The 13,945-nt window shown below is 44.3% G+C and overlaps 1 protein-coding gene across 1 annotated transcript in view; it reads right to left on the bottom strand.

Annotated features, from left to right (window-relative positions):
* Positions 1 to 6,084: 6,084 nt before the first annotated feature.
* Prkci (protein kinase C, iota) overlaps positions 6,085 to 13,945 on the bottom strand; it is a 60,387-nt gene continuing 52,526 nt past the window's right edge. Inside the window, exons 16-18 of the mRNA NM_032059.1 lie at positions 12,753 to 12,842; positions 12,303 to 12,418; positions 6,085 to 8,741 (exon numbers count right to left, since the gene is read on the bottom strand). Coding sequence (NP_114448.1) covers positions 8,654 to 8,741; positions 12,303 to 12,418; positions 12,753 to 12,842 — 294 coding nt within the window. The 3' untranslated portion in view covers positions 6,085 to 8,653. The remainder of the gene's footprint in view (positions 8,742 to 12,302; positions 12,419 to 12,752; positions 12,843 to 13,945) is intronic.

Genomic DNA, 13,945 nt, shown 5'->3' on the forward strand with positions numbered 1-13,945 from the left:
CTATTAACACAGCCATTGGCACGGCAGCCCAGTCAGCAAGTCACCAGGCAAGCAAGCCTGGTGGTTAGAGTTCTAGCCCTAAACGCTCAGTGAAGCAGGGAACCATCTCCTGCAGGTTGTCCTCTGGCTGCTGCACGTGTACCATGGAATGCTCATGCCCACACCCATGCTCACGCCCACACCCATGCCAACATGCCATCATGATTAAATGAAACTTTAAAACCCCAGTTGACGCTTCTGAAATCCTGTGGGATTTTTTTTCTTTAAGTTTTTACTTTTATTTTTACGTATATGACTGCTTTATGTATGTCCACCCCATGAATGCCAGGCGTGTAGGTGAGACGAGGGTATCAGTTCTCCTGGAAATGGGGCTGTGAACGGCCATGAGCCACCATGAGGGTGCCGGGAACTGAACCCAGGTCCTCTGTAAGAGCAATGAGTGCTCTTGATCATCTCTCCAGCTCAAACCTCATTGTTCCTCTTAGGCTGTTTGGTTGTTTTGGGGTTTTTTTTTTTACACCTATCAGTCCCAGGGATTCAAACTAGAGCCTCATGCAACCTATGGCCCTAGTTAAAATCATGTTTGCAAGGGACAATCTAAATGTCTTAATTATAGATTAAATCAATAAAGGACACCGCTTTAATGTCCTGTAACATTTGATACAGAAATAACTAAATTCCTGTGCATATTAATAACCATGTCAGCTTTAATTTTACTTGTATTTATTTCTATTTATTTGAGACAGGCTCTCCTTTAATGCAGACCGGGATTAGAGGTACCTGTCATGGCTGCCTCTGCTTTTAGTCTCACTATCAACTAGAAGTATTCTTCACAGGAGAAATGTGGCCTAATTAAACCCTCACATATATTTCCTCACTGCCTGACACAAAGGAGGTTCTCAGTCGCAGTCCATAAACATAGAAGTTACAGTACCTACAGAGGGAAAGAATCCTACTTAAGCCAAACTCCCAAATAACGCAGCTTTCACTCTGAAGAACAATTTGAATAATATGTTGACTTGATTAAAATCGAGACACAGGGGTTGGGGATTTACCTCAGTGGTAGAGCGCTTGCCTAGCAAGCGCAAGGCCCTGGGTTCGGTCCCCAGCTCCGAAAAAAAGAAAAAAGAAAAAATCGAGACACAGATGAACCCCAATAAAATCTTGAACTTCTTGGTCACTGGGTGCTTGCTGGTAAGACTGCTTCTGCAGGATATCTCTGACCATCCTTAGGCAAGAGACTGACCCCTGGTGGTGAAGCATAGCATCATCACTCAGCCAACCAAGACCAAAATTGTCAGCCCCACTTCCGATCTCCCACAAGCGCAAACCACACTGCGAGCTAGGGAGAGACCATTTTAACCCAGGAAATCTACATAAGCACATGCGTATGCTTTTTTTTTTTTTTAATTCTAAGCCAACTTTTTCTGAAATACAGTTGTTCATAATATCAAACAGAAATTTCCTTAAAATTGCACTTTTCCAACTCCTGTAGAACTATGGTGCCTCCACTCGGCTTGCACCGCCACAGTGGAGTTCCGATTTACACACCCGCCCCTCCCTCCGCATACACACACACCAGAACCCCGGGAACCCTGCTGCTGCTGCTGCTGCTGCTGCTGCTGCTGCTGCTGCTGAGAAAAAAGTTCTCACTCTCCCCTCCCTACACAGTGCAACACGGAACCTGCTGAGAGCCGAGGGATCTTCCACCTTTCTGCTCAGCGCAGCCGTGCCAGCAACTCTCTCCGTAAATGTATCTGCTCTCTACTCTCCATCTTGGCTGAGAAGCTTCTTTTTCCTACTGGGCAGCAGTTAATGTGAACTCCAAATCCATCATGCTAAGAATAAACAATAGGTGTGCTCAGCCATACGAATTTGACATCTATCCCGAGGATGAGCAAACACCTTAGAAGAGGACGTAAAGCCAGGGGATGGGGAGGAGAGCTGCGAAACGCTGTCTTTTGAACGTGACCGGGCTATTGTACCCATGCGCCCGGCTGCTGTGGTTGCCTGCCTGTACGAGTTGCACAAAATGAAGCCAAATTCCAAAATGAATTGAAGGCGCGGGTGGGGAGGTAGGGGGTTGGGGACGGACTAAAGGACTCACTCCTAGGGGAGGAGTTACTGGCAGCTGAGGGAAGTGGGGGCGGGGCGGGCGTGTCATCTTTCTTAAGGAGACTACGGGTAGGTTGCTCTGTGCTCCTGTGGAAGGCTCCGCAGCGTGCGCACATGGGCAGCTCTGATTGGCTGTGAGTTATGAAGACAAAACAACTGTCTGCTTCGAGGAGGGGGAGGGTCTAGAGCTGAAATGAAGAATGTTGGGTGGATGACCAAATACATTGTATACATGCACGAAATTCTCAAATAAAAACATATTTCAGAATCTTCCAATCAACGCTTGAATTATACTCTTAAGCTTAAAATAAGGAAAGTTTAGAAAAACATCAAGGCTGACATACTGTTTCTCAGCCCTTGCCTTGTATGTATGAAGCTGTGGGCCCAATCCTTAACAAAAACCAAAACCAAACCAAACAGTAAAACGGAGCCAAACCAGCCACAAATACAGATCCTTCGGTTCACGGAAACATCTGTGCTAAGTAAAACCTCAGTGATGAGAAAAATTGCTCACATTTTCTAGGATACAGCTCAGAATTAAGAAGCAAGCCCTGGTTTCGAGCCCCCTCCGACTCTGACTCTGGCTTTCCACCCTCCCTCCTTCCCTCTCTCTTTCTGTATTGAGTCCATTAAAATGTAAAGTTAAGGAGCTGGGGAAAATAGCCGTACAGCTATGCCTGAGTTTGATAAACATGCAGGGCAGGTGGTATGTGTCTGTGATCCCAGCTCGGGGAGATGGAGACAGGATGATCTTTGGGACTCACTGGCCAACTAGACCAGGCTACTCTAGTTTAACAACAAAAATAACAAACAAAAGATGGACCACTTGAGGCCGCCTGAGGCCCATGTACCCACAAGCACACCCAAAATTCCAAAGTTATGTTTCTGTAATATACATTTTATTCCTAAGTGTTAATATAAAGTCAGAAAACTACTCACAAACAGAAAGTTCTTATAACATTTTTCTTTAAAAACATATTTGTTATATATGAGTGCACTGTAGCTGTCTTCAGATGCAACCAGAAGAGGGCATCGGATCCCATTACAGATGGTTGTGAGCCACCATGTGGTTGCTAGGGTTTGAACTCAGGACCTCTGGAAGAGCAGCCAGTGCTCCTAACCATTGAGCCATCTCTCCACCCATAAAAATTTTCAAATTGTTATTTATCAGGAGACAGTGCTGTTGCACTTGTGTGGCAGTCAAAGGACAACTTTCAGGAGTGGCTTCTCTATTTCTACCACGTGGGTCCCAGGGACCCCATTTATGTTGTCAGGACTGCTGACAAGGGCCTGCACTACTGAACCATCTCGCCCCCAACTTTCTTTCAAGACAAGCTTTGATCATGTTAATCTGGAATTCTCAGTACAGCCAAGGAGGATCTTGAACTCCTGATCCTCTGGTCCCCCATGTTAGGAGGTGGGATTTTGTGTTTGCCACCATACCCAACTGGTGTTAAGAGTTAAATCTAGCCCTGTGGTCCTAGCCATGCCTCCCTTATTTATTTTAAACCACATTACAGAACACTCTGCAAATAAAATACACCGTATGCTGAAACTAACTAGACCCAGCCCATGCCGCTGTAATGAACGTCTGTATTTGGAATAGCCATTTGGAACAGAAACAGTGGCGCTTTGAGCTGGATTTTGTTCGCTATCGAGTCTATTTTTATTCACGTACCCACCATCAAACATGAAAGAAACCCAGGGCAAAAGTGGAACTAGAAAAACAAGATTTCTATGCTTGCGTAACTCATCTTCATTACCTTCATCCCCTACGCCTTAACCTGTTCTCTTTCTACATGCCAGTCTCTACCAGAGACGCACTGTTTGCATCTGTGCACGGCATATTGGCTGGATTCCGCCTGAGGGAGAAGATGCCGTTCTTTTCTGAGATTGTGACTTCATTGCCTATCCATTCTCCGATAAATTTTGTGATTGCATGTTTCGTTAGAGCTGAATTGAATTTACCACTACCCCCAAGTTTTCATTATCATCTGTCGGTGGATGAATAGGTTGACTGATTCCAACCATGGGGTGCAAACCCCTAAAGTAGGGTATCGTGTTCTCTGGGTTGTATGCCCAGGACTGAAATAGTGGGGTCGCATGCTAATTCTATTACTTATTTGAGCAACCACAGAGCTGATCTCTGTAATGGCTAAGTGGCTTTGCACCTCCACTCACAGTGAATAAAGGTTCCCTTATCTAAACCTCCTCTCTACACTTGTAACAGCCATGCTGACTGGGATAAGTAGTTTTAATTTGCATTTCCCTGAGAGCTAGGGACATCGAACACTTCCCAAAATGGTTACTGGCCATTTGTTCCTTTTTCCAAAGACTACTGGCCAATTCGTCTGCCCATTTGTTGACTGGCAGCTTTATTATCTTTTCACAGGGAAAAACAGAAACCATGGCACTCAACTACTTCAAGGACGCTGTTAAATTTCCAGAAGCTCCTTCTCACATTTCCATTCCTACTGACAGGCTAGCCTGTGAGTGTAATGAGCTAACAAACTCTCAAGTTCAGTGGTTGCACCTGATAGTTTTCAATTCCCCACACTCTGGAAAACACCATACCAAACATCTCTTCATTAAATATACATTTATTTTCTCCAGTACTAAAAGCAACTGGAGTGAATGCATGCGAGTCTCAACAGGGCCTGGCCTTCCACGAGACGTTGTCCCTGTCACATTTCATCCCCAAATCTCATTCTGAGCTGCAAAAAACCAAAAAAACTGGTCCAGACAGAAGCATCTGACAGCTTGCTCTCAACTGCACTGGTGGAAGCCAAATGCCATTTCTCAGTGCAAACTGCAAAGCCAATCTTAGTGTGGGAGAGAACAGCCTTGCCTTGACCTCCCCCCCCCCCCCCCCCCCCGGAGCTGAGGACCAAACCCAGGGCCTTGCGCTTGCCAAGCGCTCTACCACTGAGCTAAATCCCCAACCCCATGCCCTGACCTTTCTATGGATATTCAAAATACAGGAAACTTGTGGAACCTACTCTAAGTTTGAAAGTGCCAGTCATAAATCGTCATAAAAACTCATCTCTTCATTAAGACATGACAGCGGCATGGCCCCACTGTGTGTTTTTACTGCATTTCCTTGGTTGAGTCAAACACTGCCAGCTTGTCAGCTGCCTCTCCTGGGTGTAAATGGCAGAGGTCAGCTTTATCACCTGTATTTAGCATGATACACAATACACTGCAGTAGATTTGTGGCTGACTGCTGGGACTAAAGAAATGGACTCATTTGATTCCTCTTTCCTAGAGTAGATCTAGGAAAGATTCCAGCTCTACTCAGGGCTTATTGTTGTTCAGAAACAAACTGCCAATGCTTCAAGGGCTGGAGACCTCTTTTACCTTTGGGGGAAGGAAGCTGGCTGTCCCAGGGACTCAATGATTTATATGCAAAATCCCCCTAAAACTCCAGGGTCCTTTCGACTGCCCGGAAATCTCACTAATGCTCAGATAGCTAAACTGATGCTGTGGAACTGCCTGGACGGCTCCTCACTGGCCCCACCTATAACTGTTCCGAGCAAGGGTGAAATCTGGGTAAATATAGGGAAGGGGTTTCCTATACAGTTCCCTGCTCTGCCCAGAGAGGCACTGAGGATGCAATGCCCAGGGGAGAAGGGGAAGCCATGGTGAAGACTGTATTTGTGGGATACCAGCTACTACCCAGAGAAGAAGCTCCAGCCTTTCAGAACACAATAAATCAACATGAGGCCTAACACAGGAACGACCTGCTCTGAAAGACTGAATAAACTTCAGTTTGATGCACAGTACAATGTTCTACGTTTAGCTGATTTCTTGTTTTTCACATGAAAAGACCCAAAGAGGAATAGGTTAAAATGTACTAGAATCTTTAGTCATCAGCACTAAAACATTGTCTGAGTTACAGAAATTCTGTAACGAATGCTGACAGTCTTGCTCTGGAACTTTTTTTTTTAAAGTTGAAAATGGTCCACTCCTCATAGGTATTAAACATTTTATTTTAAGATCTTAATGTAAAAAAATTATACAAATACAGTTACATTATAGTGAACAAGGCAGTGTTCTACATGACAAAAATCAAAACAAGTTTCTAAGGTGAGTACCGACAACAAGAACACAGGACTAGATATCCATCCAGCTACACGTGATAACCGATCCAACCACGAGCTTATGCAAGGTAAGTAATTTCTATGACACCAAGTGCCAATCACTGCCCGTCCACACTGCATTCCCCTGGCAGGATTCTGAGAACATTTCCATAACATACAGATTTGGCATGGCTCGGAAGGACAGAAAACAAGAACGGAACTAAAATCATTGTAATAATTCTGTATAAAGCATACATAGTACGTTGTCTTATTAGTTATCAACAACAACAGAAAGATTTAAAAACAAAGACCACCTTAATTATGGTGAGAACCTCATCATAGAAAAATGTTCATCATTTGTACGGTATTGGCAGAAACGGATAAGTTTTGTTGGGGATGAGGGCAGGGAAGACATATAACTTGAATTTATTCATCTAAATTTGTTGATAAATGCATGATAATTTACTGATTTCCCCTTCTTAAAATGTTTTATCACAAAAAACACAGACTCACACTCCAGTAAGAAATATGGCCACAAGATAAAGAATACCTTGACGAAAATGCTTCTCACGATGAAATATCAAGTCCCAGAAGACTCCCAGGCAGGCTCGGCACTGCACTTTAACAAGGCTCAGTCTGAAGTGCCCCAAGGGAGAAGCCCCACTTAGGTCATAGATATCTCAGAACTCCCCACAAGCTTAGGACGTGAACACTGCCTTTTGATTTAAGAATGTTCTAGATCTCAGGGAAACCCGCGCTTCTTAAACATGAAGTGTGCACAAACATCTGCCTCTAGGTGTGCATTCACTGCACTCCCTTGTCTGCTCCCTCACAGTTATGTCCTGCAGGGAGGGCCTCGTGCGTGCCACGGGTGCCAGCCTGTGGGAGCTGGTCTGTCCTTCCTCTCAGCTTGTGGGTTCCAGGCATCAGGTCATCAGGTGCTGAGCTGCCTCGACCGACTGATGGTCCCTGGTTGGCTTTCCTCAGTGGAGGTTTTCACGGCTCCCAGTCTTTCATTATTTAAGAAAATGCACGACCCAACTTGACACAACTTACACTTGTAATGAAATGTGGCATCCTCAGAGATGTCTTCAATGACTACGTGTTTGAAGCCTTATAAGCTCAACACCGTACAGCATTCATGAAACTAAGTCTACTGATTTGACAATGGTAGCTTGTTTAGGTGACCATTTTAAAGTCCTTTATATAAAAATATTTAAAATAAACAGCAGAATGGTGCTTAAAATGGTGCTTCTTTAAATAAAAGATTGCTAAATACTACTGTTAATAAAAATATTGTGGAGAACTGAAGACTCTGCCCTGAATGGACTGTACTGTATCACACTTGTTACCTAGACACAAAAACTCAGGAAGAGCCCGAACTGGGATGTGTTACACAGCTATCAAGTCACCAGTACTGGTCTGTACTGGATGTGTCACACAGCTATCAAGTCACCAGTACTGGTCTTGAGCTTCACTGCAGACTCCACGAAAAGCTCTCAAAGTACAGATAATGTACTCTGGGGAAGGAATCACAAGTAGTTAAGACATTCTACTTAGCAGATAAATTATTTTCCCATATACTAAATAATAAAAATATATTCACTCCGCCTCCCCTGAAGACATGGAATGCTTTTCTAAGTAGGGTAAGAAGCGAGAGCCTCCTCATTATTTACATCAAATCTTAACCACCAGCTACAGGACTCATTCTCCAGAAGAGACAGAATACTACCATTGTTCTTTCTGCAGCTACGGTACACTCCTCCTTTCTCCTTTACCTGAGCAGCTGCCTATTCCCATGCAGCCTGGGTCTCTGCACGTCAGGTATCATTATGCTAGTATTCACGGAAGAGGCAAGCTCAGAAGCTAACCCCTTATTGTAAAAAAAAAGAAAAAGAAAAATTAAAAACACAAAATAAATCACTGTGTTAGTTTTTGAAACACAGATAATAACTTAGAACCCAATTCTTAATAAAACAAGTCAATTGTGTATCAATTTGATAACTGCTTCTTTAAATTACCCAAAGTAATGAGAAGATTTATAGGAGGATTCAAACTGAGGGAACTCAGAAACCAGTAACACTAGCAGATATATTTAGCATGGCCCTCCACTCTACAATTAAGCCTTCCATGCCTTAACCCAAAGTGACAACTGTGGGAGACTGATGATGTCATCCCACTGAGTGTCACAACGCAGCAGAGGCTTTCTTTGACAAGCTAGGCTGTTTCCTTTACACAAAGACACTGTCCTTTCTCATTAGGAGCCTCTGGAGAGCAAGCATAACTGGAGTTTGACATGACTGTCAGGAAACTAGTTTCTGTTTTTTTAGCTCTGCTTAGCTATATGATTCCTATAGTCGCTAACAGGATATTGAGAGAGATTTCTGTAGGGACAACATAAAATGCTAACTGTGACCGGGCTAACGGTTGATCCATGCACTAAATGGCAGTAAGCAGAATCAGACACACTCTTCTGCAGACATCAAGAGAGGGTTGATATACTCGAAACCTTCAAATTCAGACTGATCAATCTTCCTCACGATGTCACTGTTGAAAGACAAACACAAACATTCATCATAATCAGATGTCTTCACCCTTTAAACAATGAAATACAACCAAAAAAGAAAAAATAGTGCTAACTGACATTAACTCCGGAAAGACAAGTTCTTAGATTAATCAAGTTATTAGAATTAAATTGGTTCCAGAAGAAGCAGGGGGAAAAAAGCCTCACAGGAAGACTAAGAACCCCACAAGCAACCTTATCACCAAGATGTCCCAGAGTCACCAAGATGTCCCAGAATCAGATTGGGATTTTTTTTTTTTTCCTTTTCTTTTTTTTCGGAGCTGGGGACCGAACCCAGGGCCTTGCACTTGCTAGGCAAGCGCTCTACCACTGAGCTAAATCCCCAACCCCCAGACTGGGATTTTTAAAAGGCAGAAATGATCACAATGTCAGTTATTTTAAGTTCTAACCTGAATAACTCTCTTGATTAAGGTAAAGTGGGGTCTAAATTAACATCTGGTTTGGTAATCACCTCAAGAGCCAGGCAGATGGTGAAGAGAAGGAAGCTAGGCAAATGAGAAAGCCCTAGTGTAAGTCCACTGAGACGGGAGCAAGGAGACCCTGAGTCACAGAGAGGGGAGGCTGGCACTGTGCTGCACTGCTCATCTAGTTTAAACACAGTAGGGCTGAACTATCAAACACTCCAGTACCCAAACGAAGGAGACATATGCTGAGCAGAATTACAGATGGCACAGCTCCCTCCTTACAGGAAAGCCCTAAGAGAAAGCAGCACACATACGTATGGATACAAGTACATCTGTGGACACAAACGTGTGGAGGCTGGAGGTCGACATCAGGGGTCTTCCTCGATCACTCTCCACCGTACTTTTGGGTAACGAGCGTCACAGGCACGTGCCATCACGTGTGGCTTTGCTATGGGTGCATATGCTGGCATGGCATCCCCCAAAGCCCACGGTCTGCCAAATCTCATACAGCGGGAGCTAAGCACACCTATGAAGGGAGGGTGACGTCTAGCTGCAGAAATCAAGGAAACCAGCATTCATTATACAAGTGGAATTTGAAAGACTGGTAGAAATGCAAGAAAATCATCAAAGAGCTCAGGAACAGAAGGGCCCTAAGCGGTAGGTGATACTGGGAGGAACGCCATGGTTAGGTTTAAAACTCTAGTGCTGTTTCCATGAAGGTATTTCACTGCCGCTAATCAAAGATCTAGCTGCATTTCTGGTATGTCTGAAATAAATGCAATCATTTCAATTGATAAAACCGTTAGAGGAGAATAGACACAGACAGAGAGTGGCACCCGCTGTCAGGGAATGGGAAATGACAGGCTGCTCCAAACACCTTGGTCTCTTAGTGATATGGCTGAGAGTCTGGCAGAACAGTGCTGGCTGGGGTGGTGCTGGGGTGAGTGGGTTTAAAATGCCAGGCAAGAGGACAGCTGTTACCCGGAAGGTTTTTGATTTAGGGCTGAAGAACTGGAGCAGTCCTTTGTGAAGTATACCGTCTAGGATGTATACTTCCTAGGAGCACAGTAAAGGATGAAGCAATCAGCTGGCAGGCACTTTACTTTTGGTTTGATTTGCATGAGTCTGGATCTAGGGTTAATTCGACAGGATACGAAAAGGATCCAATAGTTAAATGAAAACCACACAAAGCTGCCCCCCCCACCCCCTATCAGCAGTGGGCACTGTAGAGTCTGAGGAATGAGAGACATCAACAAGTACAGACTGACTCTGTGACAGGAGTAGATGGCGGGACAACAGGCAGACATGAGGTGTCACAAGCACAGAAAAAGAGTCAAAGGTTACTACTACTTTGGTTCTTAGACTCCAGTTATCTGAGGGGTTTATCTGACAAACAGGGAGATGCTAAACAGATGGAAAGGCTCAGGAAAGCTGTGGAGGGGTGGTGGGAAGCTTCAGAAACCGTTATCTTGCACTAACTTCTTCACAGCACCTTAGGAGGTAGAGACAGTGAGAAGGAAGAGGCTGGGAGAAGTCATACGATTCTACAGAAGGGTGCAGAGCTGGTTAGAGTGACATGGATTTGAGCATCTCTCTTCTGATGAACTCCCTGTTCTTTCTAACACACAGCTCTGTGAGGAATGACTGCTATAGCTCTCCTATAGACAAAGCTTTGTGTGAAACCAGACTATTTTGACCATGAACGTCTAGCACTTAGCCATGCCTTTTGCTTTATCTGTCGACTTAGTAATCCCCTAAACAGCTAGTATCTCCATACAGGGCCTCCTGAATCTCTGCGGTACAAACTGAGTATTGCAAACAGAGGGTTGGCAGGTTCTGAGCCCAGGGCATCCTGGTGTCACACAAAGGGGAAAAGATGACAGGCAGTTTTTACAGAGATGAAACTGGCACTGCTCAGGATGTCAAACCTTCCACAGACGTCAGGGAGAAGAGGACTAGCCAAACAATGTTCTGAAACTTAGAAATTAAGAAATCAGCCTGACCTGCCAAAGCTTAAAAAGCAAACATCTGTGGTAAGAATACAGAAGGCAGTCAATGCTCACTGCCCTGACAAGAGTCTGGTAGACACCGCCTATCCCTCTATTACTAAGAACATCAGTAACCATTTCTTTACATGTCTGAAGATGAAAAGAAATAACAAAAAAGGGATACCTCAAAGAAGGGGTAACATTCTGTGGAAAAGCAAAACTAAGCAAGCTTTTAGGTAGGGGAAGTGTTGGAAAAAAATTCCAGAGGTGAAGCAATGAGATAGCTGGCAAGGGAGAAGGCAGACGCAGACCAGGGCTGTGTGGTCTTCCCTCCCAGAAGGCAAAATAAGGCCCAGAGTAGTAAGGCCCAGTCCTGAGAGTCCTGGGACACAAAGGTGCCTGAGGTCATCTGAAAGGGAGCAAGCTACATCAGAGAGGTCTCGATTCTTGCAGTTAAAATCAAGGACTGATTACATTAAATCCATTGAGAGAAGGCTTCCAACCCTGAGACCATAAGGGACAGCTTTGAAGGATGCCAGGACTAAGATCTGAGCAAAGTGAATGCTGGGGAGCAAAGCCCCTAAGGATAAGAGAATGTATCTTTGGGGGGAGGGAGGGAGGGAGGGAGGGAGGGAGGGAGGGAGGGAGGAAGTGAACGAGTCAAAATAATCTCAAATCTCTCTAAACTATATTTTTAAAAGATGTGACACAGACATCATTCCAGCCCTGCTGGCTAGACTAGAAACTTGCTGTTTCTTCCAAGGAACACCCAGACACTCAGAGAGATGGCCTCATTAAAATGGAGTAGTGCAGCCCACAGGCCTTGGTCGGTCGGCCGGGGTGTGAGCTCTGACACCTGCATGACGCTTGCTCTCTCCCTGAGATGGTTCGTCTGTAAGGTGAGGATGACAACACCCACTTGACGAGGCTGTTGTGGGAACTGGGAGGACACATCCAAAGTCAGTAGACATAATCACTGCTAGAGAGACTTTAGCAGGTAATGGATGCTGATGCCCAGCAATGTAATAATTACACATACATCACAGAATATTTCCATAAACAGTTAAGTATCTTTACGGTAGGAGAGTTCAGAAGAAGCTTGGAAACGTGTTTAGCGTGTGGAATCACTTACTCATCATCTGGAGTGAGCTGGACTGGTTCGTTGGTAAACTGGGAGTCAAAGTTATCCAAACCAAATTCTCCAGAAATGTTTGGTTTAAAGGGCGGAACCACTTGCTTCTGCTCCATCTATAAAGACATGACAGTTGAGGTCTGCACACAGGAACTGCACCTCACACTTCCCTTTTCTCTTCCTCGTCTCACCAGGTACGCTGCTGTGCAAGGCCGGCAGCCACCGCCACATCTTATAAAGGGGAACACTGCTATGGGCCCCGAGAATATCCCCACCTCCTCCGGTACACTAACTACTATTCTGTTTCTAAAGCTTTTTATAAGTGCTACACAGTAGTTTCCAGTTACTTAAGCTATAATTTATTCTTAGTTTTTCAATAACATATTAACATAATAAAAATTGGCCTTTGATTACACGAAAACCCAGGCTAGGAAAATAAAATTTACATACCATGTCCCAATCCACATTACGGAAGAATGGGTGTCCTTGGATGTCAGCAAATCCAGTTTGAGGGTGACAACCCAATCGTTCCTTTGGGTCCTATGGCAGAAGCAGTGTTTCAAGAACTAGGCAGGTATAATTCCTGTTTTATGATGGCTTCATTTGTCTAGCTATTTCTAGAAAGCATGCCCCAGACTCGGGTGAGCAATTAGAGGTCACAGCAGGTAAGGCTTCCTCCTGGCTCTTTATCAGCTCGCCCTGTCAGTACGAAGAGAACCTACAGCAGCCATGGTGGGGCACAGTACCCACAATCTCAGAACTCAAGGTAAGCCTAGGTTACAGAAGGCCCTGTCTGTAAAATGGTGGAGTGCTTCATCACTCTTTGCTAAAGGAGGAATGTGGAAATAAGAGCAGCGTTTAGTTATTTCTTTCTGTGGGTCAGAGTTTAGTAATTAAACGCAGAAACCTCTGAACGTTCCCACACACTTATGTTCAGCCATTGTTCCAGCCTCCGAAGCACAAACCTTAATTTGTCTGAGACAGTGACACAGCAATTGTCTGATCGCTGACTCATAAAGCCTTGGCTTTCGTTCCCACTAGAAATTACAATGCTTCCTTTTTGATAAAAGGCATTTTATTTTATACATTGGCATCTCTCAACTTCACTTTTCATACTACGAAACATAAGCCTCCAGTTTAAATATTTGCTGTTGTAAAATATCTGCAAATCTGCCTTTCCAAAATGACTGAAACGATAAGATTCAGTACATTTTTAGCTCTTATGTGGCTTGAATCTTTTACATTTTTTCTTTAAATCCCAAGATATTTAAGGCATCCTAGCAGGGTCAGCGAGATGCTCAGTGGTTAAGAGCACAGCAGAGGACTCAGGTTGGATCCCTAACACCCACGGCCGCTCACAGCCATCTCTACTCCAGGTCCAGGAGATGCGACGCCCTCTTCCACCTTCCTTGGGCACCAGGGATGCATGTGCTACAGATTGCATTCTGGCAAAACACCCGCACACGTAAGATAAAGACACAGCCATCTAAACTAGGTGCAATCTTCCAATTTTATAAAATTCATCCTCTGTGCCCACAGTGGTAAATTTTCTACCTTCATTTATTTGGAATAAATTTTATTCATCCCAAATTCACAATCTTAGAACCTAAATGCTGCTGGCTTACCAACTGCCACAAGCAATT

The sequence above is a fragment of the Rattus norvegicus genome, chromosome 2 (assembly GCF_036323735.1).
Source record: "Rattus norvegicus strain BN/NHsdMcwi chromosome 2, GRCr8, whole genome shotgun sequence".
NCBI classification, from domain to species: Eukaryota; Metazoa; Chordata; class Mammalia; order Rodentia; family Muridae; genus Rattus; species Rattus norvegicus.